At 39.9% G+C, this 23,988-nt stretch overlaps 1 protein-coding gene across 5 annotated transcripts in view; it reads right to left on the minus strand.

The window, feature by feature from the left end:
- Positions 1-23,988, minus strand: part of RGS6 (regulator of G protein signaling 6) — a 246,804-nt gene that overhangs the window by 222,568 nt on the left and 248 nt on the right. For 3 of the 5 annotated variants that reach the window (XM_036383593.2, XM_036383592.2, XM_036383590.2), the window contains exon 2: positions 10,160-10,264. In XM_036383593.2, coding sequence (XP_036239486.1) covers positions 10,160-10,243 — 84 coding nt within the window. In that variant the 5' untranslated portion in view covers positions 10,244-10,264. Of the gene's footprint in view, positions 1-10,159; positions 10,265-23,090; positions 23,202-23,864; positions 23,884-23,988 lie in introns of those variants that run through there. The other 2 variants (XM_054515056.1, XM_036383591.1) reach the window with 2 other exon arrangements.

The following is a 23,988-nucleotide window of genomic DNA, read 5'->3' on the forward strand; positions in this document are numbered from 1 at the left end:
ACAGTCACTGTCTCTGAAAGTGTTCAGAAGGGGGCTGGATAGGGTACTTGAGGATGCTGTTGAGGGGTGATTATGGTGGTGTTGACAGCTGGACTAGATGATCTTGAAGGTCTCTTCCAACTTTTATGATTCTGTAAATACCTCTTGCAAATACTAAGTCAGCAAATACTGCTTTTTTAAAAGCAATATTGAGTCAACTCTTTCTCCAAAAGGGTTGACCCTTCTATTTGATTTATCCTTTCTGCCTACTTTTGGTGCATTATCCTTCAATCCTCTATCTTTCCCTTCAAATGCTATCAGTCACAAGTGTGTGTAACACAGAAAAACGACAGTTTAGCAAAGGCAAAACCAGAGCACAGGCCATCCCACAAAAATTTAGTCTGTCTCAATTTTATGCAGGTTTGGGTCAAAGGTATGCTATGCTCCCTGAAACCCTAAGACATCTCTTGAGTGGGAAGAGAGCACCATTGATGCTAAATACACTATGAGTGACCTGAACATCATTTTCATTGTTGAAAGTGCAGGTTTCATTCTTGCAAGCAGAAAGGAAAACTTTTTATAACTCAACATGCTTGAAGTGCTTTGCAGTAAAAAATACCTTAAAAACATCATTACCAAAGTAGATCATCTTTCCTGCTAAGAGCACCAAGATAAAAAGCAATTTGGCTCCCTGATTCCCAACAGATGCTTTCATGTTATAAAAAAATGTGGATTTAATCACTGTTTTCCACACTTTCCAGATACAAGGCAATGGTTGGACTATCTTCAACATACAAGCAGACAACAGTAGTGCCATTATTGTAGCTCTGTTTTTCTACACATAGCAAAAATATAATAAACAGAGCTCCAGTTAATTTTACTATTCAGAGCCCAGGAGGGACAGTGAAAATGACAAGAACCCAGTGCATCCAAGGTTTTGTGACATTTTGCCCAAGTTAACTAATGAGCTAATTCATACGTAGCTACAAGCAATGTTTAACAAAATTGGGTGGGTTCACTGATGGGGAAAGGCATCTAATTACAGCACCAGTGAATGAAACCTTCCCTTTATTTGGAGCATCACACCAAAACAGCTCCTGCTGTCAGTCATGCCAAGAAGCAGAGGAGAATTGTGCCTGCAGATAGAGGCTGTTAAACACTCTCCACGCCCCTCCAGTTCTGCTCTCCTCACTAAAACTTCCAACTAATGCAAGACATAAGGAAAGAATGTGAAATGGTAAGAGAACCAACAGAAAATTCTTAATATGCAATACCCACCACACCTATTTTTCATCAAAAGCTGACATGACAGAGAACAGAAGTGACACCTCCAGCACTAAACTCTGAGAAGACTCTAGTACACAAAATCATTTCCATCTAGACCTTAAAAACATAACAACAGAAACATTTACTTGACTTCTATCTCACAGAACCACATTTTCACAAAACTGAAATGTGAATGAAATTGGAGTTTATGTGCTTTCTCTCTCAAACAAGAAATAGATCTGATTAGCTCATTAATGTGTTCCTTGATTAAGTTCTCTTCCTACTTATTCCACTTATTTTACTCCCAATTAAACCACTATAAAGCTTGTCATTTCTCCTTGCATATGCCACAAGTATGTTTCACTTTACCTTCAGAAGCCCCTAATTATTGGTCCAAAGTATAATTTCCAAACACTTTAATGCAATGTAAAATTAATGTGCTCCATTAATACTTAAGGAAAGTAGAGTACAGAGAGGTGACATGACATTTAAATTAACACTTTTGCCCTCCCTCACCACCCCAAAAGACATGTAGCCTTTGAACTAAAATATCAAATATACTCAAGCTTTAGAATGCAATTCTTTGTTAAGCAGATCTGTGCACTTCAGTGTCTGGTTAACTGGTTACTTTCCACTTTCTTCATTTCAGTTAACTTTGGAGAGACAAGGAAAAACAAGATACAATACAACAGCAGCAGTGATAAAGCAAACAGAATAAAATTAATTGCTGCCCCTTGAATGTGGCATAACAGCTTCTCATGAAAAAAGAGAAACATGCTTCAAAATGTCTTCGGATGCAAATCAAGAGTTTTTTAATGGAACCTCATTTGCATATTTTCATGGTCCCGCACATGTAATTCTATTTATTGAACTGAATTCTCCCACTCAAACTTATTGCAGCGCCTTTTGAAATAAGTTCATAATCCCCTGAAGTAATATTTTATTAATCAAGATAGAATAAGGGTTTAGTTGAAGTTCTATTACAAAAAAAAAAAAAAAAAAAACAAAAACCAAAACACAGTTTCATGCACATTTCATCTAATTCCATCCAAGCTATTTTGTCTTAATATTAAGGTTCAAGATTGCATCTGAAATGGCCAGAAGCTGCCTCCTGGAATAAGTCAGGCTAGCAGCTCCATTCTCCTTCACCACTTCATTTTGGTTTGCTTCTAGTAAATTAAACAAGCCCATGGCTAAAAGAAAGTTTTAGGCAGAAAGAAAATGCTCATATTTAGCATTCTTCCCAAAACAACATGCAAAAGTAAATCATCAAATAGTGCAAATACTTCAAGACCATCACTTAAAATGCTAAAAACAAATACAAAGCAAATGGCATGAGAAAAATGCTAGGGGAATAAAAGAGAACCATTTCAAAAAATGAAAGGCACTAAGTGGTACAGCTAGAATAGCATAATCTTACCCTCTAGCTGAACCTTCCCTTTTTATCTCTGTATTCTATATTTGCACTAGTTGCTTTGCTAAAAATATACTTTGAAGTTGTCATAGCTATTGGTCCTGGCTTGTCTTTTTTCTGCCTCTGAAAACAGTCAAAGTAATAGATCACTGTAATTAGACTTTTATGGGTGCAAGAGACAGTTTGTTTCAGTCACAAACAGGAACAGAGAAATTATGAGACAGAGAGGGAAGAAAATTAATGAAGTTTAAATAAGGCAACTACTAGAGAAATATGAAGAGGGGGAAAAAGTTATATGTTTATCCCCAAAACTGCTAACTCCAAAGAGGTTTACAATACACAACAGCTCAGGACAGCTTTACACTTGGGCTAAGGCCATGTGTGAATACATGCAGGCACTATTTGAACAGAAAAACTTAAGGCACATCAGATATATCAAAAAGGGCATCATACATACATCTACATATAACATTTTAACATACCTCCTATATTGTGCATATTAGGCTATACCATATAGTCAGAGTAAAACAAGGGTTATTTGTTCTTTCTCATGACTTTTAAGCATGTAAATATGTGTCTGTACATATATGCATGCATTAATATACCAAAAAAAGACAAACACAAAAATAGTTACTTGAGGCTTTACCTACATACCACATTACACATATCTCTCTATCTGTAACTTTGCACACTGCCCACTAATCTGAATCTCTAATCTCAAGTAAATCTTAACTATAACTGCAAGACAAATAACGGAAAGAAACAACAAACCACAAGGCATCCAAGAGTCCTTCCAGGTGAATGACCTCCACCTGACTCTAAGAACATGTTTCTGCCACTGGTATGACAGCCTTATTTGCATCTACGCAACAATGCAAGTCAGCTTCTGCAGCCCTCCAGGAACTAGCTGCTTGCAATTTTACACTAATGCCTTTGATCATTAATCTTTCATATTGTCTAACTGCTGTGGAAATCAAACCCACAGACCCCAGCTTTACCACAAGGCTTCCCTGATAGCTACAGTCAAGGTCAGTAGCATTAGCTTTGTTCAAGGACACTGACAAGTGTCAAACTTCAGCAGTACAATTTGCTATTGCATGAATAAAGGGTGTTTGAAGGTATTTAATATATAAATACACACACATATTTAGGAGGTATTTTAGGTGTTATTGCCTACTCAAGGTAATCTGAAGAAGGTATACATAAAGCTAGAGAGACTTCTTTGTTCACTGTGTCTCCTTCTCCACTTTTGCAAAATACCATGTCATACAAACCTCTTCAAAAACATGCCTACAGCTATGTAAAGCCATATGGCTTCCTGGGCCTCACTACTCTCTGCAGTGACTTCTCCTTCACTCTTCTAAGAATCAGGAATCACCCTCTAAATCCAAAATTGCTGATATCCATCACAAATTTACCAAAATTTGTGTGCACACCAGTACTAGCTTTTGCTCAGCTAATACAGCACTTGTTTCTAGTCCATTCTGTGCAACAAGGACATGTTTTCTGAAGACAGGAGATGACAAAAGAGAAGACTATACCATGACCTAGAACAGGCCATTATCCCTGGCCTTTTACATAATAATGCTGACACCTATCTCTGCCCTGGAAATACGTCTCCAAGACACTCTGGGATTTGTGATTTTCATTGCCGTTGCTCATAACTGGACTATGACTTACCACTATACTTTGGACTCTCTGCTGCTCCTGCCTGACAGGTTTGTTGAACATGGCCATTCCCACTTCTGTTCCCCACTGTACAGCCTCTCACTCTGTAAAATTAGATTTACTATCCCTACTGTGAGTACTATCCCCAGGATTTTACTGTATGAGGTACTGAAAGGAAAATTATTGAATGCTGCCCCCGTTATTATAGGAAATGCCAAGAGGGAATCCCCTAAACAAAAATCAGCCAGCTCTGGCATAATTACAGCCACAATTTAACCAGTAGCCCACCTTGCACACAGGCATTTCCCCCTCTCTATGCAGCACCCTATGCAGCCAAAGTTGTTGACACAGTAAAACAACCAAACAGACAAACTAGCAAGGTTTCAAGAAATGGCCAGCTTCTGTTTACAAGCAAGGCACATGAGTATTTGCAGTGATGAATTACCTGAAACCCCCTTGTCAATGTGCAGTACAGAAGTGCAGAGTTAAAGGTCCTCCACTCCCTAACCTGTGTCAACATATTTTGGTAACGAGATGGGGTTTAAATTTATTTTCCAGCAGTAACAATGCTAGTTTGGAGATGATTTATCCAAAATTGTGCATCTTTCAATTTCTGAAGCCCCAGTACATAGTCTCAAATTCAGTCCTAGTTTAATCTTGGCTTACTGCTTTTAGTCTGGAAACAGAGTTTAAAAAAAAAAAAGAAAGAAAAAGAAATCAGGATATGTTAAGAGTAACATGACTTAAAATGTCATAAAGTAATCTCTAATGACAGTACAGAAAAATCCTTGGGTAAAATTTGAAGTCTGGAGGTCTGCATTGTTATCAACTAATGCATTATCATCATCAATTTACAGTTTTATGTTAAAGAATCAGCTACAAACAGAAGCAACTGTGTAAAAAACTTAGATTTCATGTATAAAAATAAGGTTCAGAAGGCCTTTACATGCAGCAGAATTCTAAAATATAACTCAAGAGACTCAAATAAAAAGAAAGCCAATACTATTCAACATTTAAAATACATTTTAAGTTCTGCTGCCTCTCATAAAAACAGCATGAAACCTCAAAGGGGCTAGGAAGCCACAAAAAAAGATGCAGACCCCTTTTTTTTAATACAAAACTAAGCTGTATGCATGAAACCCATCTCACTTTAAAACACTTCAGTTTTTTCTTTCTTTACAAAAAGTCATCATTTTGACTATACCCTTATGAGGCTCACCTGCTTTTGATGCTTGGACAGTGCCCTATTGAGATGATTTTTCACAGCACAACTTAAGAGCAATCAAATTGCAGTCTCAGTTTTCTGACTAGCTCAAAATACCAGTACTATATTTTTTAACGTGAACAGTTAATTTAACAACAGTCTCTTCCCCCCATCCTTCTGCTTCATGGTCCCTACATTTTTGGATGCATACACCTGCCTTCACAACTGCTTGTTCTCTCATTTCCTGCCCAATCGGCCAGGTCTAACAGCAACACTCCTGCTGCTTGACATGACATGACTGAAACACTGGAATTTGCCTGGAGAAAATCTGCAAATGTAAGGCTGCTTTCTTTTTGGTTGGTTGTTTTTTGGTTTGTTGTTTTTTTTTTTTTTTTAATTATTCCAATTCAGATCTTAAATCAGCATTTAAAAAGACATGAAGGCTGGCAAGTACTGAAGGTAGCAAACAACTCAGATTTTTCTGAAAGCATCTTGTGGCAGCTGCAAGTTTGTGTTACATTACTTAGAGCAGTAATTGCCTTTGGAAATTATATTTTCCTGCTTGTTCAAAAGATTTACCATGAGTAACCATAAAAATTCAAAATTTAACTCAGTAAGTGCTGACATTAGTAAGGAGATATAGAGGATATGTTTGGCAAAAAATAAGCAGAAATGGAAATCTACCAGCAGATAATGCAGATCATTTCTTTGACAGCACACTTTGATATCCCTCAGAACATACATGCTCCAATGGTTCTAAAACTCTCTTATCAGCACAGTTTGCAAACTCTTTCCTGTCATAGGAGATCTCTCTCAGAAACAACAACACCTTGCTATCCAATTTAGATTTTCATTTCTGTGGTTTCATCCTTCTTGTTATATTCCCCAGGTACTCCTCCTTATTGGCATTTTCAGTTCTTATTTAGTCAAGCTCTAAATATTGTGATTTTTTTTTACAGTGACATGACAATTTTCCACCGTCATTTATGTAAGAAAATTTGATTTGCCAAATTATTTTGATAATAGGTCACTTAATAGGTATGGTGTCAGAAGCTGTCCATGAACAATTTGTCTTTCAATACTGTCAGCAGAAGAGGAATTTTCAGATGTGGATTATTGTAACAATGAGCCAAAGGGCCCCTGAGTCACCAGCATTTGCAAGAAAGACTAATCAAAGGTGGCTGGATTTCAAGGGAATGTGACCAGCGTTTAAAATCAATTTATATTTTTTGTTACTATTTGCTAGTAGAGGTTCTTCTCCTCTCCTGACTTTTATTGCATTTTTTTCCTTCCATGCTGCTGTACCCACACAATGCTTGCAGACTGAAGTGAGGATGGGGATGTCACTTCCCTGCTCCCACGAAAAGTAGGGTAGTGCATTTCAAACAGTCTTTGTAAGAACTGTGCATCACTCTTCCAGTAGTAATCCCATCAAAAAATGCATCAGCATCTTCTCCAGATGTGGCCAGATTCGATGTACTCACAGAGTACTGAAACGGCAATGCAGTATCTGCAGCACCCTTGCACCTCCATTGGGTATCCCTGTGCCACACAGATAAATGACAGCCCACCCTTCCTGCAGCACCACCCGCAGCCCTGCGAGAGCCCAGGGCTCAGCACTGAGATGCACAGAGAGACAAGAGGACACACAATTCCACAAGAGTGGAATGCAGCTTGCTTAATTATAAATGTCTATCCTATGACATAAGTACCTGACAGCTGGGTACCCATGATTGCCACAGGTCAATAGAGCTCATGTAGTTTGGGCTACAGCTCATCTTAACAAGGGTAGGGTGAGGCAAATCACACCCTAAACAGTGGTGACTAACAAATGCATCTGCACTACTTAATTCACACACAGGTGTCATCCAAAACAGTGGAGCAACACTGAGTATCTTGGATTAAAAAATAACATACCTCACAAATTGATAAATATCAACCCCTGAAAGGTTAACGCTGAAGGTAGAAGAAAATAAGACTTATCTCATTGAGACCATCTGCTGTAGCAATCAAAGCAGTTAGAATTCATTTGCTTGCAGGAGTCCACAGAGAATATCATAAAGTAATTGGAGTCAAAATAAATTAGTTTATTTTGTTCTGCACGGCCAAAACCCATCCCACTAAGTTTTACCTACCTAAAGAAAGAGCACAGCCTGTTCCAGGCTTTTCTCCATAAACAAAACAGAGAGGTTGCTCCAAAGGGACACTCAATACCACCTAAGATCTGGTTTTTCCTCTAAAAAAACCTTTCATTAGCTACTAAATGAAAACCAGGCTAGAACGAAGCTGTTGGCACATGAACTTCGAACAGACCCCAGAGACTCCCAGTAAACCAAGTATAAAGAAAGTATTAACAATCTGAGTTTCTACTTGCAGGGCTTTCCTCCCCCAAAACCCTCAAACATGACAGTTATGATAAGCAACAAAACAGTTCACACTCAGAGCAGGATTCACTGTGGTTCCACTGTTAAAGACCACCCTTATTTATTCTTCCTAAGGGGGGTCAGCAATTGCACCTTGGGGTCCCTGCTGAGAGCAACAAACATTTCCTTCTACTGTGACACAGTTCCAACCCTGAACTGTAGGGTATTCTGGCAGATTGTGTTCAATATTTCAGGGAGTCCAGTGCAGTGTTTTTCTCATTCATAACTGGCAATCAAGCCATTTGAAAGCAAATGAGAGATGAAGAGCTAAACATTCATTTGGAGAGAGGAGAGATAATCAAAAGAATAATAGTCTTGTCTCAGATTTTGCATATGATTTTTCAACACTAAGGACATAAAATTGATGTGTAATACATCTAATTAATATCAAACTAATATCAAAATATCAAATAATACCAACTACTAATATTAAAACTAATATCTAAAATAATGTAAATTACATTTAGAAAGTCAATCACCAATGAAAATTTACTCAGAAAAATAGGTAATATCCACGTTTTTTATTCACAAAGGAACAGAAACACTCAGCAAAAAAACCTGACAGACGTGTTAGCTTAAAATTGACAATACAGGATACACCATTACTGCACAATGCATGGGGCGTGCTATTCTAAAAGACAACTATGTATTTTGACAGGTGACTGTATTATGAAAGGCTGGTAATACTGACATCAGAGGACAGCCAGTAAGGAGAGATGAATCAAGTAGCATGAGTATATTCCCTATTGATACCACAGAACTCACAACCTCTATTCTACGTGACAATAAGGAAATATCGAAAGGCAAAGAAATGGAGAAATCCTAAAGTAGAAATGCCGAAGAGACGAACAGAACGTGAGGCACACAAATAAAGTAATGTTTTCAGGAACAGGTAAGTGGATTCTCTGCAGAGTCACAGATTTAATGCCCTAATTCTAGATCATGCAACCAGACATTTCCTTCACACCTTGTATCTACCTCAGCCTATGGGGTGTTGGACTTCTCAGCAAACAGGTTGGAAAAAAAATAATCTGACTAACCAACTAGTGCTACTTCCAAATTAGCAGCCAAAGTGTGTTCATAACACATTCAAAACAAACAAGCCTACACATTACCCAGAAATTTTTCCCATGTTAACAATTCCAGATTCCAAACCAAATACACAACAACTAAACCAAAATTATGGATATCAAAAAGTAACACTTTAAACAACTCATGCTCCATATGAAACCTAAATTATTTTCTCAGCATATGAAAGTCATCAAGATTGCAGTCAAGCAAGCAGAAAACATAACTATGTGCCTCCAACACATTTCAGTAATTTTACCCAGGATCATACCACACTAGGAAACCAGATCTGAGCAGTGTAGCTCCTAAGTTAACAGAATGGTTGCTTATTTAAGCTATGCAAGAAATTTCTGTCAGAATCATACAGCACTTCTGCACACTACATAAGAAATATTTTGCAGGCTAAATAAAATGTATTTACATTATTTCATTAAACTAAAAAAAATACTTAATTTCAAAGATGAAGGATATACCTACCCCAAAATAAAACAATGCCTTTGCAAATGGGTCAATACATAGCTTTCCTTCATCTTTTATGCTACCTCCAAAGTAATTCAGAATAAGACATTTTATCATGGTGAAAAAATGCTCTTAAACACCAGACATTGCTGTTGTTTCACCTTTGTCTAATTCATTTTTCCCTAGCACTTGAGAAAACACTCTCTTTTTTAATTTAAGCAAGGCATGGGAAGTAAGAAAAATGACGTATAAAGAATCAAACTGCTAATTATTCAACAAGAAACACAATATGAATACAGGGGAAAAAAGTACCAAAAGATTGCTGTATGGAGGCTGCTTTATGCTTAGTATGACAAAACTTGGAAGATATGTACACTTCTTTTAGCTAGCTGAAGTAAACTTGAACTATTACCCAAAGTCATATGACAAAAATTTACAAATTTCAAGTTATTAGCTTGTCATCAAGTATTTCACAGTAACAAACTCAAGTGCTTCCACTGAACAGAATTTAACTTCCAAGCTCTCAAATCCTATAGTTTGAAACACTTACTTTCCTGAAAGTCTTTCAGCTATGCATCCAAGCAGTCAAATATACGTCTGACTTCAAAAGGGGCATGGGATTCTTTTATAAGCCAATGACATAGAGAAGGGATTTTTGCCACAAGTCCAAATCCTTACCTTTCTGTAGACTATCATGTTTGGAGAACTCTCCTCTGGGTCAGCAGTTTCCGCACCACTCGGATCAGTGGGTGCTTGGGCCATGTTTGCCTCTCGTCGCTCAGCCTGCAAGGACAGGAGCAAAACTCAGCGTCACTCCAGGCTGTAATGGAGCGTGGTAAGGACATGCAACTGCCTCCCAGGCACACATACAAGGATGGTACAGAGAGAATCACACTCCTGTCTTCACCCCATGCAGGATTTTATCACACTGCGTCAGAACTGACGGGTTTATGGGATAACACCCCTAGAACAAGAACCACCAAGTCACACACAGCTGTGGTTTGGGTCATCACATGCACACACTTCTCCCACAGTTCTGAAGTTTTATCATAAGCCCTTATTCAATAGAAGAATATCTAATTAATACTTCACACATTTCCCTTCCTCACTATAGAGCACAAACAGCCTGTACTGTTCTAGAAGCTTTGAGGTACCTACAAAGAAAAAGCCAAGGCACCTTGCTGTGAGGCAGAGTGAAACCCCACTGTGACAGACAGGCAGGTGCAGCAGCCTGTCACGCACACTGACTGCAGGTTCTCACCTGCAGACACTCCAAGCCCCTTCCAGCTCTCCACAGCCCCGAAGCAGCAGCCAAGAACCAGGGAGGCACAACTGCTTGCTCAGAGTAAACAGCTTCCCTCACCTCTTCTCATGACACAGCCAGCAAGAGGCAACAGGATACAGGCAATCACACATAATACTCCTATCTTCTAGAAGCATGGAACGGGAACTGCTGCCTCATCTCCTCCAGGTCATGCCACCCTTGAGGCCAAAGCATTATTAAAAAAAAAAAAAAAAGAAAAAAGGGTCCTGGTGCAGAGTCAAATGCTATATTTTAAGTTTTTCTTCCATCAGCACATTTGACAAGTAACATTTAAATTAGAGGCTGCTGTGGAGCCGTGTGGTGACCTTTCCTAACCTAAGAAGTAACATTGCCTTGTACAGACATTGGAATTAAAACTATCTGACAAGTTCAATCTCTTTAACATTGAAAGTACTGAAATATCCCATCTCAACATATTTCATTAAAAACGGAGAATGAAAAAAAAAAAGCTATGTTCACAAGAGCATAACCTATGCATTAGTTTCTAAAGCATGGCTCGTCATTAAACTGTCTCCCTTATTTAAGAAAAAAGATTCTTTCCTACTCCTTCCTTTACCCCCTTCCACATTGCCACAGGCAACAACATGCCCCAGCATATAATATACATACATAGCACACAATTATATGTATAATACATCCCTGAGCCATTCTAGCTGTCAGTTATCAGCTCTCAAGGACAAGTCAAGAGCCCTAGAATCAGACAGGCTCAGACCACATTCCAGCTCTGTCCTTCCTCAGCAGAGAAAAGGCTACTGCAGTAACATGGCATCCATCACTAGAGCCAGAAGCAGCTGACATATCCCCTCCCTTTAAGAAAACATACAGGAAACAAAGGTTAAATAATCTACATCAATCCAGAGACATTAATTTTTTTCTTTTATAAAGTATGCATTCACACACACAAGTGGGCACAAATGCAGATGGACTTGCATATATCAATTTGGAAATTCAGTAATACGGTTCAAAGTTGAGTTAAACAATATATATAGATCACCCTTTAAATGCATGTTCAGACCAATTTAGACACTGTTTTAAATTTAAATAATATAAGTTTATTTCAACCCCTACTAAACCTCATGTCTTCCTAGAAGCCCAAACACTACACCATTGTGCCAGGTTGTGAGCTAAAGAGGAAATGAAATAAATTCTCTAAGCTAAATTATTAGCTGCAGAAACAATTAAACAGCACAAAGGACGAAGGGTAAAGCATTTTCAAATTATAGCACTTCAAAATATTTACACAAATGTGCATTTTACAATACTTCTTGGTCATGATTTCAAGGCACTGAAGAATTAGGCTCTAGGTTATCATCAACTGAATGGAGCAGGAACTGGGTTGAAATTTTATGTAACTTTCTGAAGGCAATTACAAAGCAGAGTTGAAAAGCATATGTCAAGTCACACAAGTTTCAGCTTCACCTGCAGTATATAAAGACCATATTCACCGCTTATATTATGTGATATTTTATATGCATGCTTTAAAAGAAAACAATTGCAACTAACTTTCAATTCAGAAATGCTCTTAAGAGAACAAAATGACAATTTCTAACTGGAAAACCCTCTTCAGCATTACTTAGCCGTGCTTCATTCATTGCATTATTCACTTTGAACGTCCACATTTACAAATTCTGTTGTTCTTGTTATACTGTCAGCTCACTTGATCTTTTTTGGTATTTCCAGATTTTCCCCATAGCACTTCTTGAAGCTTTTCATCTGCTCCAGTACAAGACTATAACATCATGTACAAGATGCAGTAGTAGCTGGCATGCTGTTCACAGTGACATTGAGGGAGCCGCTAACTTTGAAGATCTACACAAGCCTAACACATAGATCTACATAACATCTACATAAGGTAATCGATACAAGCAAACCAATCTGTTGTTAGAAGTCATAAATTTGCAAAAATTACTCCCATGAGTGCCCAGCATCTGCTACTAGATTTCAGCCAGGAACAGCAGGAGCAGAGGCACCTTTGTAAGAGTGACAGCAGGATGGACATCTCAGAAAACAAGGCTGGATACAAGGCAGGACTGAGGTGCAGTGTGAAGCAGAGACAAGTGTGGGCATCCCCTCCACACAGCCCAGGCACTGCTGCTGCTGTGATGAGCCTTAGCAGGCCAAGCCAGGGCCCCTGAGGAACTGTGAGGAATCTGAGCATTCTCCAAGTTTTTTCTCTTTCCTATATACCCTTTTTAAAAGCACAGAAGTCTTTCTCACTGGTATTCTACAAGCAAAAGAAAAACTACTGATAAAATAAGACAGTGATATGACACGGGCATGTTCTTGGCTCTTCAAAGTGAAAGCATAGCAATTCTGGGTCCCATGGATTCCACTACACCTGTGTTTTTTAACATATGGGAGCTTAGCACCCAGTGATGCAGGACTGCTTCACAGAACCACTGAAGGGCTGGTGTTGAAAGAGACCACTGGAGGTCATCTGGTCCAACCTTCCTTCTCACACAGGGTTCCCCCTACTGTTACTCAGGACTGAGTACAGACAGCTTTTGAGAATCTCCAAAATTGAGAGAGACTCTGCAACCTCTGCAGGCAACTGTTCCAATGTGCACGGTAAAGAAGTTCTTCCTCATGTCCAGGTGGAGCTTCCAATGCATCAGTTTCTGCCCATTGCCTCCTGTCCTGTTGCCTCGGCACCCCAGAGAATAGCCTGGCTCCACCTCCTTGGTACCCTCCCTTCAGATACTTAAATACATTGATAAGGTCCTCTCTCAGCTGTCTCTTCTTGAGGCTGAACAGGCCCAGCTCCCTCAGTCTTTCCTCACAAAAGAAATGCCCCAGTACCCTCCATCTTCACAGCCCTTTGCTAGACTTGCTCCAGGAGCTCCATGTCTCTCTTGTACTGAGGAGTCCATACTGGACACAGCACTCCAGATTTGGCCTCACCAGGGCTGAGCAGAGGGGCAGGATCACCTCCTGGACTTGCTGGCAGTGCTCTTCCTAATGCAGCTAGGGATCCCATTGTCCTTCTTGGTCACAAGGGCACTTCTGCCTCTTGGGCAGCTTGTCCACCAGGATCCCCATATCCTTCTCCAGAGAGCTGCCTGCTGCAAACACAAATGAGACTGCCCACGGTCAAAGTACAGCTTTTTTACCCTACTACAATGTTAACATGCTGCATTTGCAACCCTTTAATAATGTAAAAGTGCATAAAAGTCCACATCTGATTCGCACAGTCCTCTCTTAAGAAACAAACCAAAAAAACCTACACAATTTTTTCCTCACTGTCATCCCAGTCTAATCCAGATGCAAGCAGGAAGTCAACCTTACAACACTACACAGACTGAAAACAGTCCTCTGAATCTTTCTCTAAGCACATGCTTGTGATGTATCAGCCAGAAGTGAATCCAGCTTAGCCTTATAAAGAGATTTCAGCTACACTTAGCTGAAAAGAGTGAAAACAAAGATTTTATGTAGGTTGGTTTTGGTTTTTTTTAATAAGCCTCTAGCTTAATTAAGGCAGCCTCCAGCTAAGAACCTCACCACTTACTATCTGAAGAGTGCTGTCAGCTCCTCTCTCCTTTGGGCAGTTTGCTGTATTATCAGGGCTAACTCATCCCAGCCTGAAGCCACACACCAGCCATCTAAATCCAAATGCATGTCTTCAAAGAAATAAATCTCTAAATTTCAAATATCATGTTCAAAGATGCTGTTTTCCCACAGCTGTTTTTCTGACAATAGCCATGCTTGCAGCAATCTGGACTCCTCAGCACCAAAAGTGATAAAAATTGGAAACCATTTGTGCTAACCATTCTCTCACTCTGCCACACACAAGGACAAAATCAGCAGTCTTTAACTTCTTAATAGATGGTCTATTAAGCCTTTGAAAAATATTACCAAAAATATGCTAAAAAGAGAGGGTGCATTCTCCTCTCACTGATTTTTTTCCTTTTTATGTTTTATTCTTTATTATAGAACACTTCTGCTTTTCCCCTAAGAAACATAAGCACACTGGATTAGACAGGCAACTGCTGACAAAATGCACTGAATCACAGTAAGAGTTCTCTCTCTCGCTCTTATCTGATCAGGCTCCTCATTCTCCCAAAAACCAGAAGCTGCAAAGAGATAAGGCTCCCATATATCACGAAAGGATGAGTGAACTTTAAGGTGGAATAACCAATTAAAAATATGCTCTGAAAATCAAGAAAATATTTTTTTATAGTTTACCTTTTTAGAGGTTCTCATACTACAGAACTGTAACTAGAAAATTTCAAAGAAAACCACCTTTACATTTTAATCCACAAATTCTGTCAGCATTTAATCTCTGTGTATGTGTAAGTTCAATGAAAGTATCTGAACAGTAAATTAAGAGATTCCCCTTAGTGTTCTCAAACACCTTGATTGCTGTCAGAAAAGACCATTGGAAACAAGACTGCTGTAAGAAACCTCTTACAGACACAAACCCCCATGTGTTCCATAGAAATTAACACATCTAGAAGTCCTTATGCATTCTGGGTTTTTTTACATAATAGAGAAAGAAAGAAGTACATTAGAAGAAATCCTGCAAAACTATTTCTTGAAAATATTACCTGGATTTAACAAAATAATACAAGGTCATATGTCAACTCCTATTCTGCATCATAATAAATAAATTGTAAACTTAATATACAAAATTTGCAGTGCAAAAAATTTCTTGCACATGTGAGATAAAATAAGATAGTTTTTTAAAATAGGGGAAAACTGAATCAGAGAAAACAGAATCAGCTAAATGAATTCCCATGGAGGTATATATCAGGACTGTTAAGCTGGAATATAATTTTGGGTGACAATATGTGAAAATTACCTTTATGCTATGTAATTATATATTTCAAGGGCAGCTTATAATTGACACATAGTGTTAATATCAAATTATGAGAGATTTAGTGCTTTAGCACACAATCATAGAGTAAATTACAATTTCATGTCATTAATACCTAGGTAATTTTTTTCTAATTAGTGAAATACAACTAGACTACACAACTTTTCATATGCCTGAGAAATCATATAACCACATGCACTGCTGAACTCATAATTACCTAATAGGAAAAATATCTACCTGATCTGCTAGAATATTTAGATCAAACAGGTCATTATTAAGGTGACAGGAGGGAAGAGACGGAAGGAAAAATCACACTGAATTCAATTAATCTCCATTAATATTAAGTTGCTATTTCACATTACATAAATCTCTCTAAAATTGCACTGGGAAGAAATACTTGTCTTCATATTCTTTTTCTAGTTAATTATTACTTCATTAAACCAGGACTTGGGCATGCCATGCAAGTTGTGTATACTGGAAGGCAACATACAGCCTATCATTAAGCTGATCCTGTTGGCCAAGGTGAATACAGTAGCCAGTGGATCCCCAGGACCTACCTGGGATATACTCTGCTCTTCAGTGGTGTAGCTCAGTCCAAGCACTGCACAATTCACCTCTATTTCTCCTTCATGGCACTGCTCCCCTGCACTGGAGGGGCAGAGAGGGAAGTCTGCTTATAGTGAAGTATAGCTCCCAAAGCACCAAAAATCCTTCAATCCTTTCTTTCGGACATCAAATTGTAACTGAAGTTACTCCAAAAATAGTTTCCTATAGAAGATCATCCCAGACCTTCTGCCCCTCCTTGAAAGTGGTGAGCATTGCAGTACTATCAACAATACTCAGTCTGTTGCTTTTTTTTAAGAATAAAGTATAAACACTTCCAGCAGCAGCACTTAATGTTCAAATTTTTGCCAAACAAATTCCTCTTTGTTTGTGGGAAAGCAGTTAGTTTTGTTCACATTGGGTGAATCCAAGGGCTCTAAAGGACCCCATTCCTCCTCTTTCTAAGGTACAAGCTCAGAGGGAGCTCCATGCTGAAGCACAGGGGCTCAACACTTTTCTCACTCTGCAATTGGCAGGATGAAGGATGGGCACACATCCAGGCCAGGGAACAAGCCAAAATCCTTTTGCCTCAGTCTGAGAGAGCAGGAAGAGAGGACACAGTTCCAGGACACCCCCTTTTTCCTCTTTTTAGGGAAACTGGGATCCTGATGAAGGCTGGTATTTCCCATTTCTACTACTCTTACAGACATTTCCTAAAGGTGCAGTGGCCTTCCATAACTAAGTGCTTCACCTCTGGAAAACTTGCCTCAGAACATCCTACAGGTATGTTCTGCATTTCCACACAGTACTGAGGCAGGGAGCAAGCTCTGGGCTCCTGATCACCCACAGTGTTTAATTGCTGGTTTGCTCCCATGTTCTCTTTTGTAGAGCTCCAAATCTAAGCAGACACACAGTTGGGAACACAGTTCTCCACCATCAGCACCTGCTCTCAAGAGTCAGCATGGATCATCTCACACAAGGTTGGGGTTCCTACCTCTTATCCATGTCTGCATCAGTCTCCCAATAGGTTCTGCAACACCCTACAGCTTCCCAACATGTCCCAAGTCCTACAATGCGTAACCTCATCCTTCTGGTGGGCTGCAGGACAATCTCACTTTTTTTTAACATTATGCTTGAAAATAAAACCATCCACAACAATCACTGCATCTTCAGGCCACAGAGGTACCAGCTAAGGGCCAGGGGTCTGAGACCCCTCTGGCCAAGAATATGCAGTATGAACACAGCCATCTTTTAGACCAAACTAGCTCTCACATGAGTCAATCCAAGTCACTTGGCTTCCTGCAGATGCATACAACTTTAAACTCAGCCCCTGAGTAATCTAATGTGCAGATGCCTGTACGTACTTCTCACCAATCACTCGCTGTTCCAAATCATGTACATCTGTTAAGAAAAAAAAAGTAAATATTAATGGTTTAGTGGTCTAAGCAGAATATTGTTAACCAGGGATCACCAAGGCCTCATACCACCTCCAAAAGGGTCCTCTCCATGGTCTTGAGCAATTTTCTCTCCATCTGAGACACCTGTGGTAGTGCTCATGCTGTTACTGTCTAACAGACAACACTCAGGATGAAGAGTTCCAGTTGTTCCATTTGTGTGAGCCAGTGGTGATCTGCCTCAGTCACTTGGCAGGTGATCAGACTGCTTCTTGATAAGCACTCAATTTTGATTTTATATATTTCTAAATCTGCACATATTCTTAGCTATTCTAGAATGCTGAAAATACTGTCTGGACCTGGATGTTACATCCAGGAAACATAGGGTTGGAAGTCAATATAAAGTAATTTTTGACATCTAACTTTGACTAGGTCCCGACTTCCCAAGATAAACAGAAGAAAAAATGGAATGGAGATGGATTGTGGTGAATATTGACATACAACTTGCTGGTTAACTAGGCAATTTTTTCCCTTTACAAAATCAATTGTTAAAATGGGCACTTGCATATTACATTTACTTTTAATAGACCAGAATTATGTTATAGCAAGAAGAAACTGCTTCCAATACATCCACTCCTCTTCCAAAGAGTTCAGAAAAAAAAATGCAGCGTTCACTGGTAATCAATCTCCCTTCCAATAAAATAATACTGCTGTGAGCACAAGGCCTCTTGGAAAGGTTCTGAGCCAACATGCTGTTACCAAGGATAGCTACAAAGAATGTGATAGCAAGTATATGCTGAATATTTTACTAAAACAAGTGCCAGTGCTATATAAATTTAGAAATGCAATGAGATAGTTAGAGATCAACTTTGAACTTCATGTGAATTGGTGATCCCAAACTACAGCAGTAATTATTCAGCGCTATCAGCCTGCAAGCAGCAGCAGCTACAAAGCTGAAGCTGTATTTTGTTGTTTTGCAACAATGCCAACTTATTGTCCAGAATCATTCCCTGTGGAAAATGGGTAACTGTACTGATAATACAGAGCTTGAGGGTAGACATCTAATCTATTCTCTAATATAAATCTTCTACTGGATCAGTTAAGGTGTGCTAAGAGCTTCCTGTTCTTTGAAGCTGGTCCATCAAATACACCATCTCTGAAAGTGCCTTGCCTTTACATACCCTAGGAAATACTAATTGCAATTTCAGAAAGCTACTTCTGGGCATGGGCTGCACTTTGTATTTTACATTGTATCCAGTAAGCTGAAAACAACTGAAGAAAATTGATTCAAATATAAAACTGAATGAGGAGATGCACAAAATAATGGATGCTCTAATACAGACTGGTAAGAAAATACTAAAATTTTTAAAAAAACTAAACAAACAAAACATAGGCCTCAGTGCTTGTTAGATTCCAAATTCAAATTTACTCCAAGTAAACTCCCTGTTCCCAATAGAGGTTGCTGAAATGAAGTTCCCTTCAAGCAATCTTATGCAAGTTCATAGAAGCAATCCAGCCCTGCATTGATCAGTGACTACATAATCTCATTTAAAATGCCCCAAAGTGCTGAGAGTTCTTGCCGGTTGTTCATTCTCAAGATGATGGAAAATTGCAAGTACCCTTGCAATCAAATAAAATAGGAAATTTGCTACCCAAAAGCACAGGTGTCCTTGAAGATGTGGCACCATGAAATACCCTTTGTGCAAATGAACACAACTGGTTGTATCCCACCTACTTCAAGGACATGATGCAATATACTGTGATTTCACTGCCCTGCTGTTTATCATAACAGCACACAGCCTTTTCAGATGCAAATTACACACAAATCACTTCAGTAATTGCAATGTAAAAAGCACTTAAGCCACTCCTGAATTAGCAAGCTCAAGTCCAAACACCACACATCCACACAGTTCAGCAAAGCCTACAAATCCCAGTGCTGTGGTTCATTTAACCTGAACTTCATAATGCCATATCTGGAGTGCTACAAATACCAATATAAGTTACATACACTATAAATACTAATATACTTGACTACTGCAACTGTTAGAGTATAATAGTCCTATTAAAGACAGTTAGTTTATTTGAGCTAATACATGTCTCTGCCAGATTGCTTTTACACTGGTGAATGCAATCTAAACATAGTTGCTCATCTGTGACACAAGCAATTAGCATTTTTTTTACAAAATGATAAATTAAATCACAGTGAAATTAAGTGACTTCCCACATTCACACAACAAATGACAGAGCAATAAATTGGACATCTACACCCTGACTTTCAAGCCATTAGTTATCATTTCCTTAACACACACTCCTCACAGCATAGGAGGCCTGTAGCGTGAGGATCTTTAACTACCCCGTGGACATTTCACTGCTGATGCCAGGTCCTAAGAGCACAATGAAAAAGATTAAATATTGTCCTTTACCATCAGGATAATGTTTATAGTGTGTAACTGAAGATTCCTGCAAAAGTGCAGCATTAATTCCTTCTCACTGCCTCATGGTGCCCACCACCCCTGTGCAGGCAAAGGGCAGTACCTGTGCTGCTGAGTCTAGGAATACACAGCTGTTTCCAGTATGAGAATCAGAGCTCCTGGAATGTCAGTGTCAGAACCTTATTGCTCACTGAAATTTTAATCTTCTTCTCTTTCCTTCTCTCCATATTCTTTGCCACCCGCTGCAGAGATGTTAAAAAATAGTATGAGATCTGATGCAACATAAGTGGGTAGCAGCAGTCTCTCTTGACTCCACAATCTTTCTAGAGCTTGACAACCAACAAGAAAAACACAAATTAGCTCCTCTTTCTTTCTCCTCTTCATAGATAGAGCACAACAACAGAAATTAGCTCATTCCTCAGTCACTACAATATGCTGGAAACACTAACTGAAATCTTGGAAATGCCTTTTCATGGTAAAACTTATATAGATTAAGAAAAGACTGTGGATACGCTAACACTAATATCATCCTGTATAAACTTTAAATGCCACTATATTGTTGAGGGAAAGTTGCAATCAAACCAATTAGAACTTTCTATGGTGCATCTATTATTACCTTTTCAAAGATATAAAGACACATCAAATTTTTCAAAGTACTCTAGCCACCTCCAAACCCCCATAAATCCACCACCACCAAAATGCAAGCATTGTTCTCACACTCACTAGACAGAAAGTTAAAAGATGAAGAATGAAGGCAGAAATTTTAGGAAAAAATTAGATTTAGAGGTGTAGGAACATAATAATTCAGTTCAGAATACAAAGATGTGCAACTATATGCAAGTGCTCAAAGATGCCAAGAGCAAATTTTGTAGCCTGAGGAAGTCAGATATGTAACTCCACAGGAACAAAGTGACTGACCAGATGCTTCTGAAAAAACTACCATCACCACCTACAGTTTCTGAAATGTGCTTGGCCAGCACAGCTCTGGTCAGCTTGTCTCATGCAGACCAAGCTGCAAATGAACAGGGTTAAATGTACTATTACACCTTCAGTAATAGCACAGGGCCTCCACACTGCTTGGTAACTTCACAAGGCACAGTGCCATCTTACACTGCACCGGGGACAGCACTTCAAAGTCTGAATTGAAGAAACACCCTTCCAAATCAACATCATTTTCTTATTCTACCCAGGTTTTCTTTGTAATTATAACGCCATGGTGTGAATTGACATAAATAATAATGCAGCCATGAAGATGTTGAAAAGAGTGTCAGGAGGAAACAGGAGCACTTCAGTTCTGACAATTAAGTGCAATATTTGTTACCTGAAATAGCCCAGGGCTGCTCGGTAAAGTGGACCTGTTTGTTCCTACAATATCTCCTCTAGAGAGCCAAGGTGTGCTTCCAGAAACTGAAGCTCCAGGTAACAAGCACAAACAATACACAATAACCCATCATAAGGGCAAAATTCTACTCTTGGAACATTGGGCATGGAAAGAGCAGTTTGCCTTGTTCTGCTGCCATTGTACAACTGGGGTGTTTAATTTAGATATCTGTTAATTACCCTTCATACTTGAAAAGCTGAAGACTCATATCATTAATTGAGGAAAGAAAAAAATCATCACCCCACAACACCCTTGCATTTGTGTTAGGAAGCCTGAGCCATGGCACTGCAAGATCCCCAAGTTTCACCACAGACTAACACAGCATCCCAAGGCACCATGTTAAAACAACACACTGCAGCTATTTTCTCTTCCTGCTACTCCACATATATTAGCTTCTTCTCTTCCCTGCCATCTGTTAGTTTGCTGCAGTCTGCTGGGACAGGACTGCCCTCTCCTTTTCTCCCCTTCTTGCCTGCTCGAATGGGCGACAACAAAGCCAGGCATTTCCTGTCCATACACTCAGCTTTTCTCAGCTGCCTCAGAAGCATTACCAAATGCAGAGTTAGGAATGAAAAGTGCTCTGCTCACCTATGCTGTACCAGTGTGCCCACCAGAATTACATGATAGACACTGAAACACCTTGTAAGTGGCAGGCAAGGAGGTAACTGCTGCTTTAAGAGGACACACCTTTTCGTCCTATCCGCGGGCATCACTGTTTAAAACAGGTATCTGTACTATCTGCACCACAGGAACTATCAGAGAGAAACCAAGGTAAGCAGCATTGACAATTTATGCAGCAATCTACCGCAACTTTTCTTAGAAGGGAAGGCTAGCAAGGAAAAAAAACAGAAAAATCAGGTAAACAGCAATCTACTACTACCATAAACTTCAGTGTAAGATGTGTAGCAAATCACTGTTTTTCCTTTTCCTCTAATACAGTTCAGAAAGGAAAAAAGAACGGCTATCTAATCCATCACACTTGTAGCCAGTTAGGAAGGAAATTGGAATGTTTGTCATCAATTGTTCTATCAGTCAGGTCATTAGAAAAAGGAACGGCTCATCTAAAAATAAAGTCAATATTGGCTGAGTCTAAACAGCTTCTTCAGCATTTCACACACATATTCAAGCAATGAACACTATTATTCTGTGCTTGTAACAACATGCCCCCAAGCCAACAACTGCTCTTCAACATCTGACCTCTTTTTAAAGTAGATTTACAAGGAAGTATAGTGAAAGTGTTCCAAATCAGCTGGTGAGAAAGTATTATAAATCATAACCCCACACTAAACAATTCCTAGTTCTTCTGATCTGCAAGATTAGAATAAATCTAGCATTACAAAAAAAATTAAAAATAAAAAAGGAAACTTAAGATATCAAATATACTTCTATTCAAAAATAAAAATAAATCCCACACTAACAGCTCACAAAGCACTTCCTCCAGAAACAAAGAGGAAAAGTAGGTTTCTTTGGGATGGGAAACCACCAATATCTGCTGCAACACACCAACACAAAGGTGAGTTTTACAGTACGAATTTATTGATCAAAGACAGATTTTCCTGCTTTCCAATCCCTATACACTGCCAGTCAGCAAATATAATTCAATCAAGAGCAAATTACGCATATCTTTGATTTCAGGGAAGCATCATGTAGCACACAGGCTACGACTGGGATGCAGTTCTGCCAAGTCCCTTACAGGTCCGCTGAAGGAAGCCCCCGACCTACCTGGGCCGTCCCAGCGAGGGCAGCGGCGGTGCAGACGGGGCGCCAAGCTCAGAGCCACAGGCGTAGTCAGCTCCTCGGAGCAACAGCCCTGGCTGCTATTACGTCTGCAGCGTACAAGCGGCAGCGTGCCGTTATTTATACAAAAATCAGCATCTTCCTCAGGAAAAAAAAAAACACTCGAAGCTTCTTACTGGCCCTGCAACACACTCCTGTACTTATGCCATCACATCTAGTGACTAAGAAGATGCTTTCAGTGTCACAGGAGATTAAGATTCTGGGAGAGAGTGCCTGGCAGCTTTACTCTCACACACCAATCTGCCTTCACGCAAACGCACTTTGTCGGCGGATGGAAGTGTATTATTGCAATACGCTACCGAAGCGAAACAGTTTCCAAGTTTTCCCACAGGGCATCAGCTCCCGCTTCAAGCTGCACCCCAGCGCTCGCTCTCCCTCGTCCATCCCCAAAAAGACCTGCGGTTTCTGGGCATCACAACTTGTCCTGCGTCCCCACCGAGCTCCGGCTCTCCGTGCGCTGCCCTCATACCTGCCGGGACACCGCGCTCCCAGAGCAGCGCCCCGCGGGGCGTGGGCACCCGCACCGCCCGGACAGCACCGCCTGCGCCGGGGCCCGAGGCCGGGCCCCTTCCTCCGGACCCCGCGGGAGGGCGAACCGCAGCCGCGGTGCTCTCGGGGTCCGCACGGCCCGGGCAGGGCACGGCCTCCCCCCGGCCGGGCACCACAGACACACACGTACCACACACGCAGAACACACACCTTGCACCTGTCCGCTAGTACCGACCGGGAGCGAACTCCCACCCCGGGGGCTCGGGAATCCCGCTGCCAGGGCACAGCCGAGTAACAACCACTCGCCACATAGATGCGGATAAGCAGGGAAAAG

Source organism: Molothrus ater, chromosome 6 (genome assembly GCF_012460135.2).
Source record: "Molothrus ater isolate BHLD 08-10-18 breed brown headed cowbird chromosome 6, BPBGC_Mater_1.1, whole genome shotgun sequence".
Classification (NCBI taxonomy): domain Eukaryota; kingdom Metazoa; phylum Chordata; class Aves; order Passeriformes; family Icteridae; genus Molothrus; species Molothrus ater.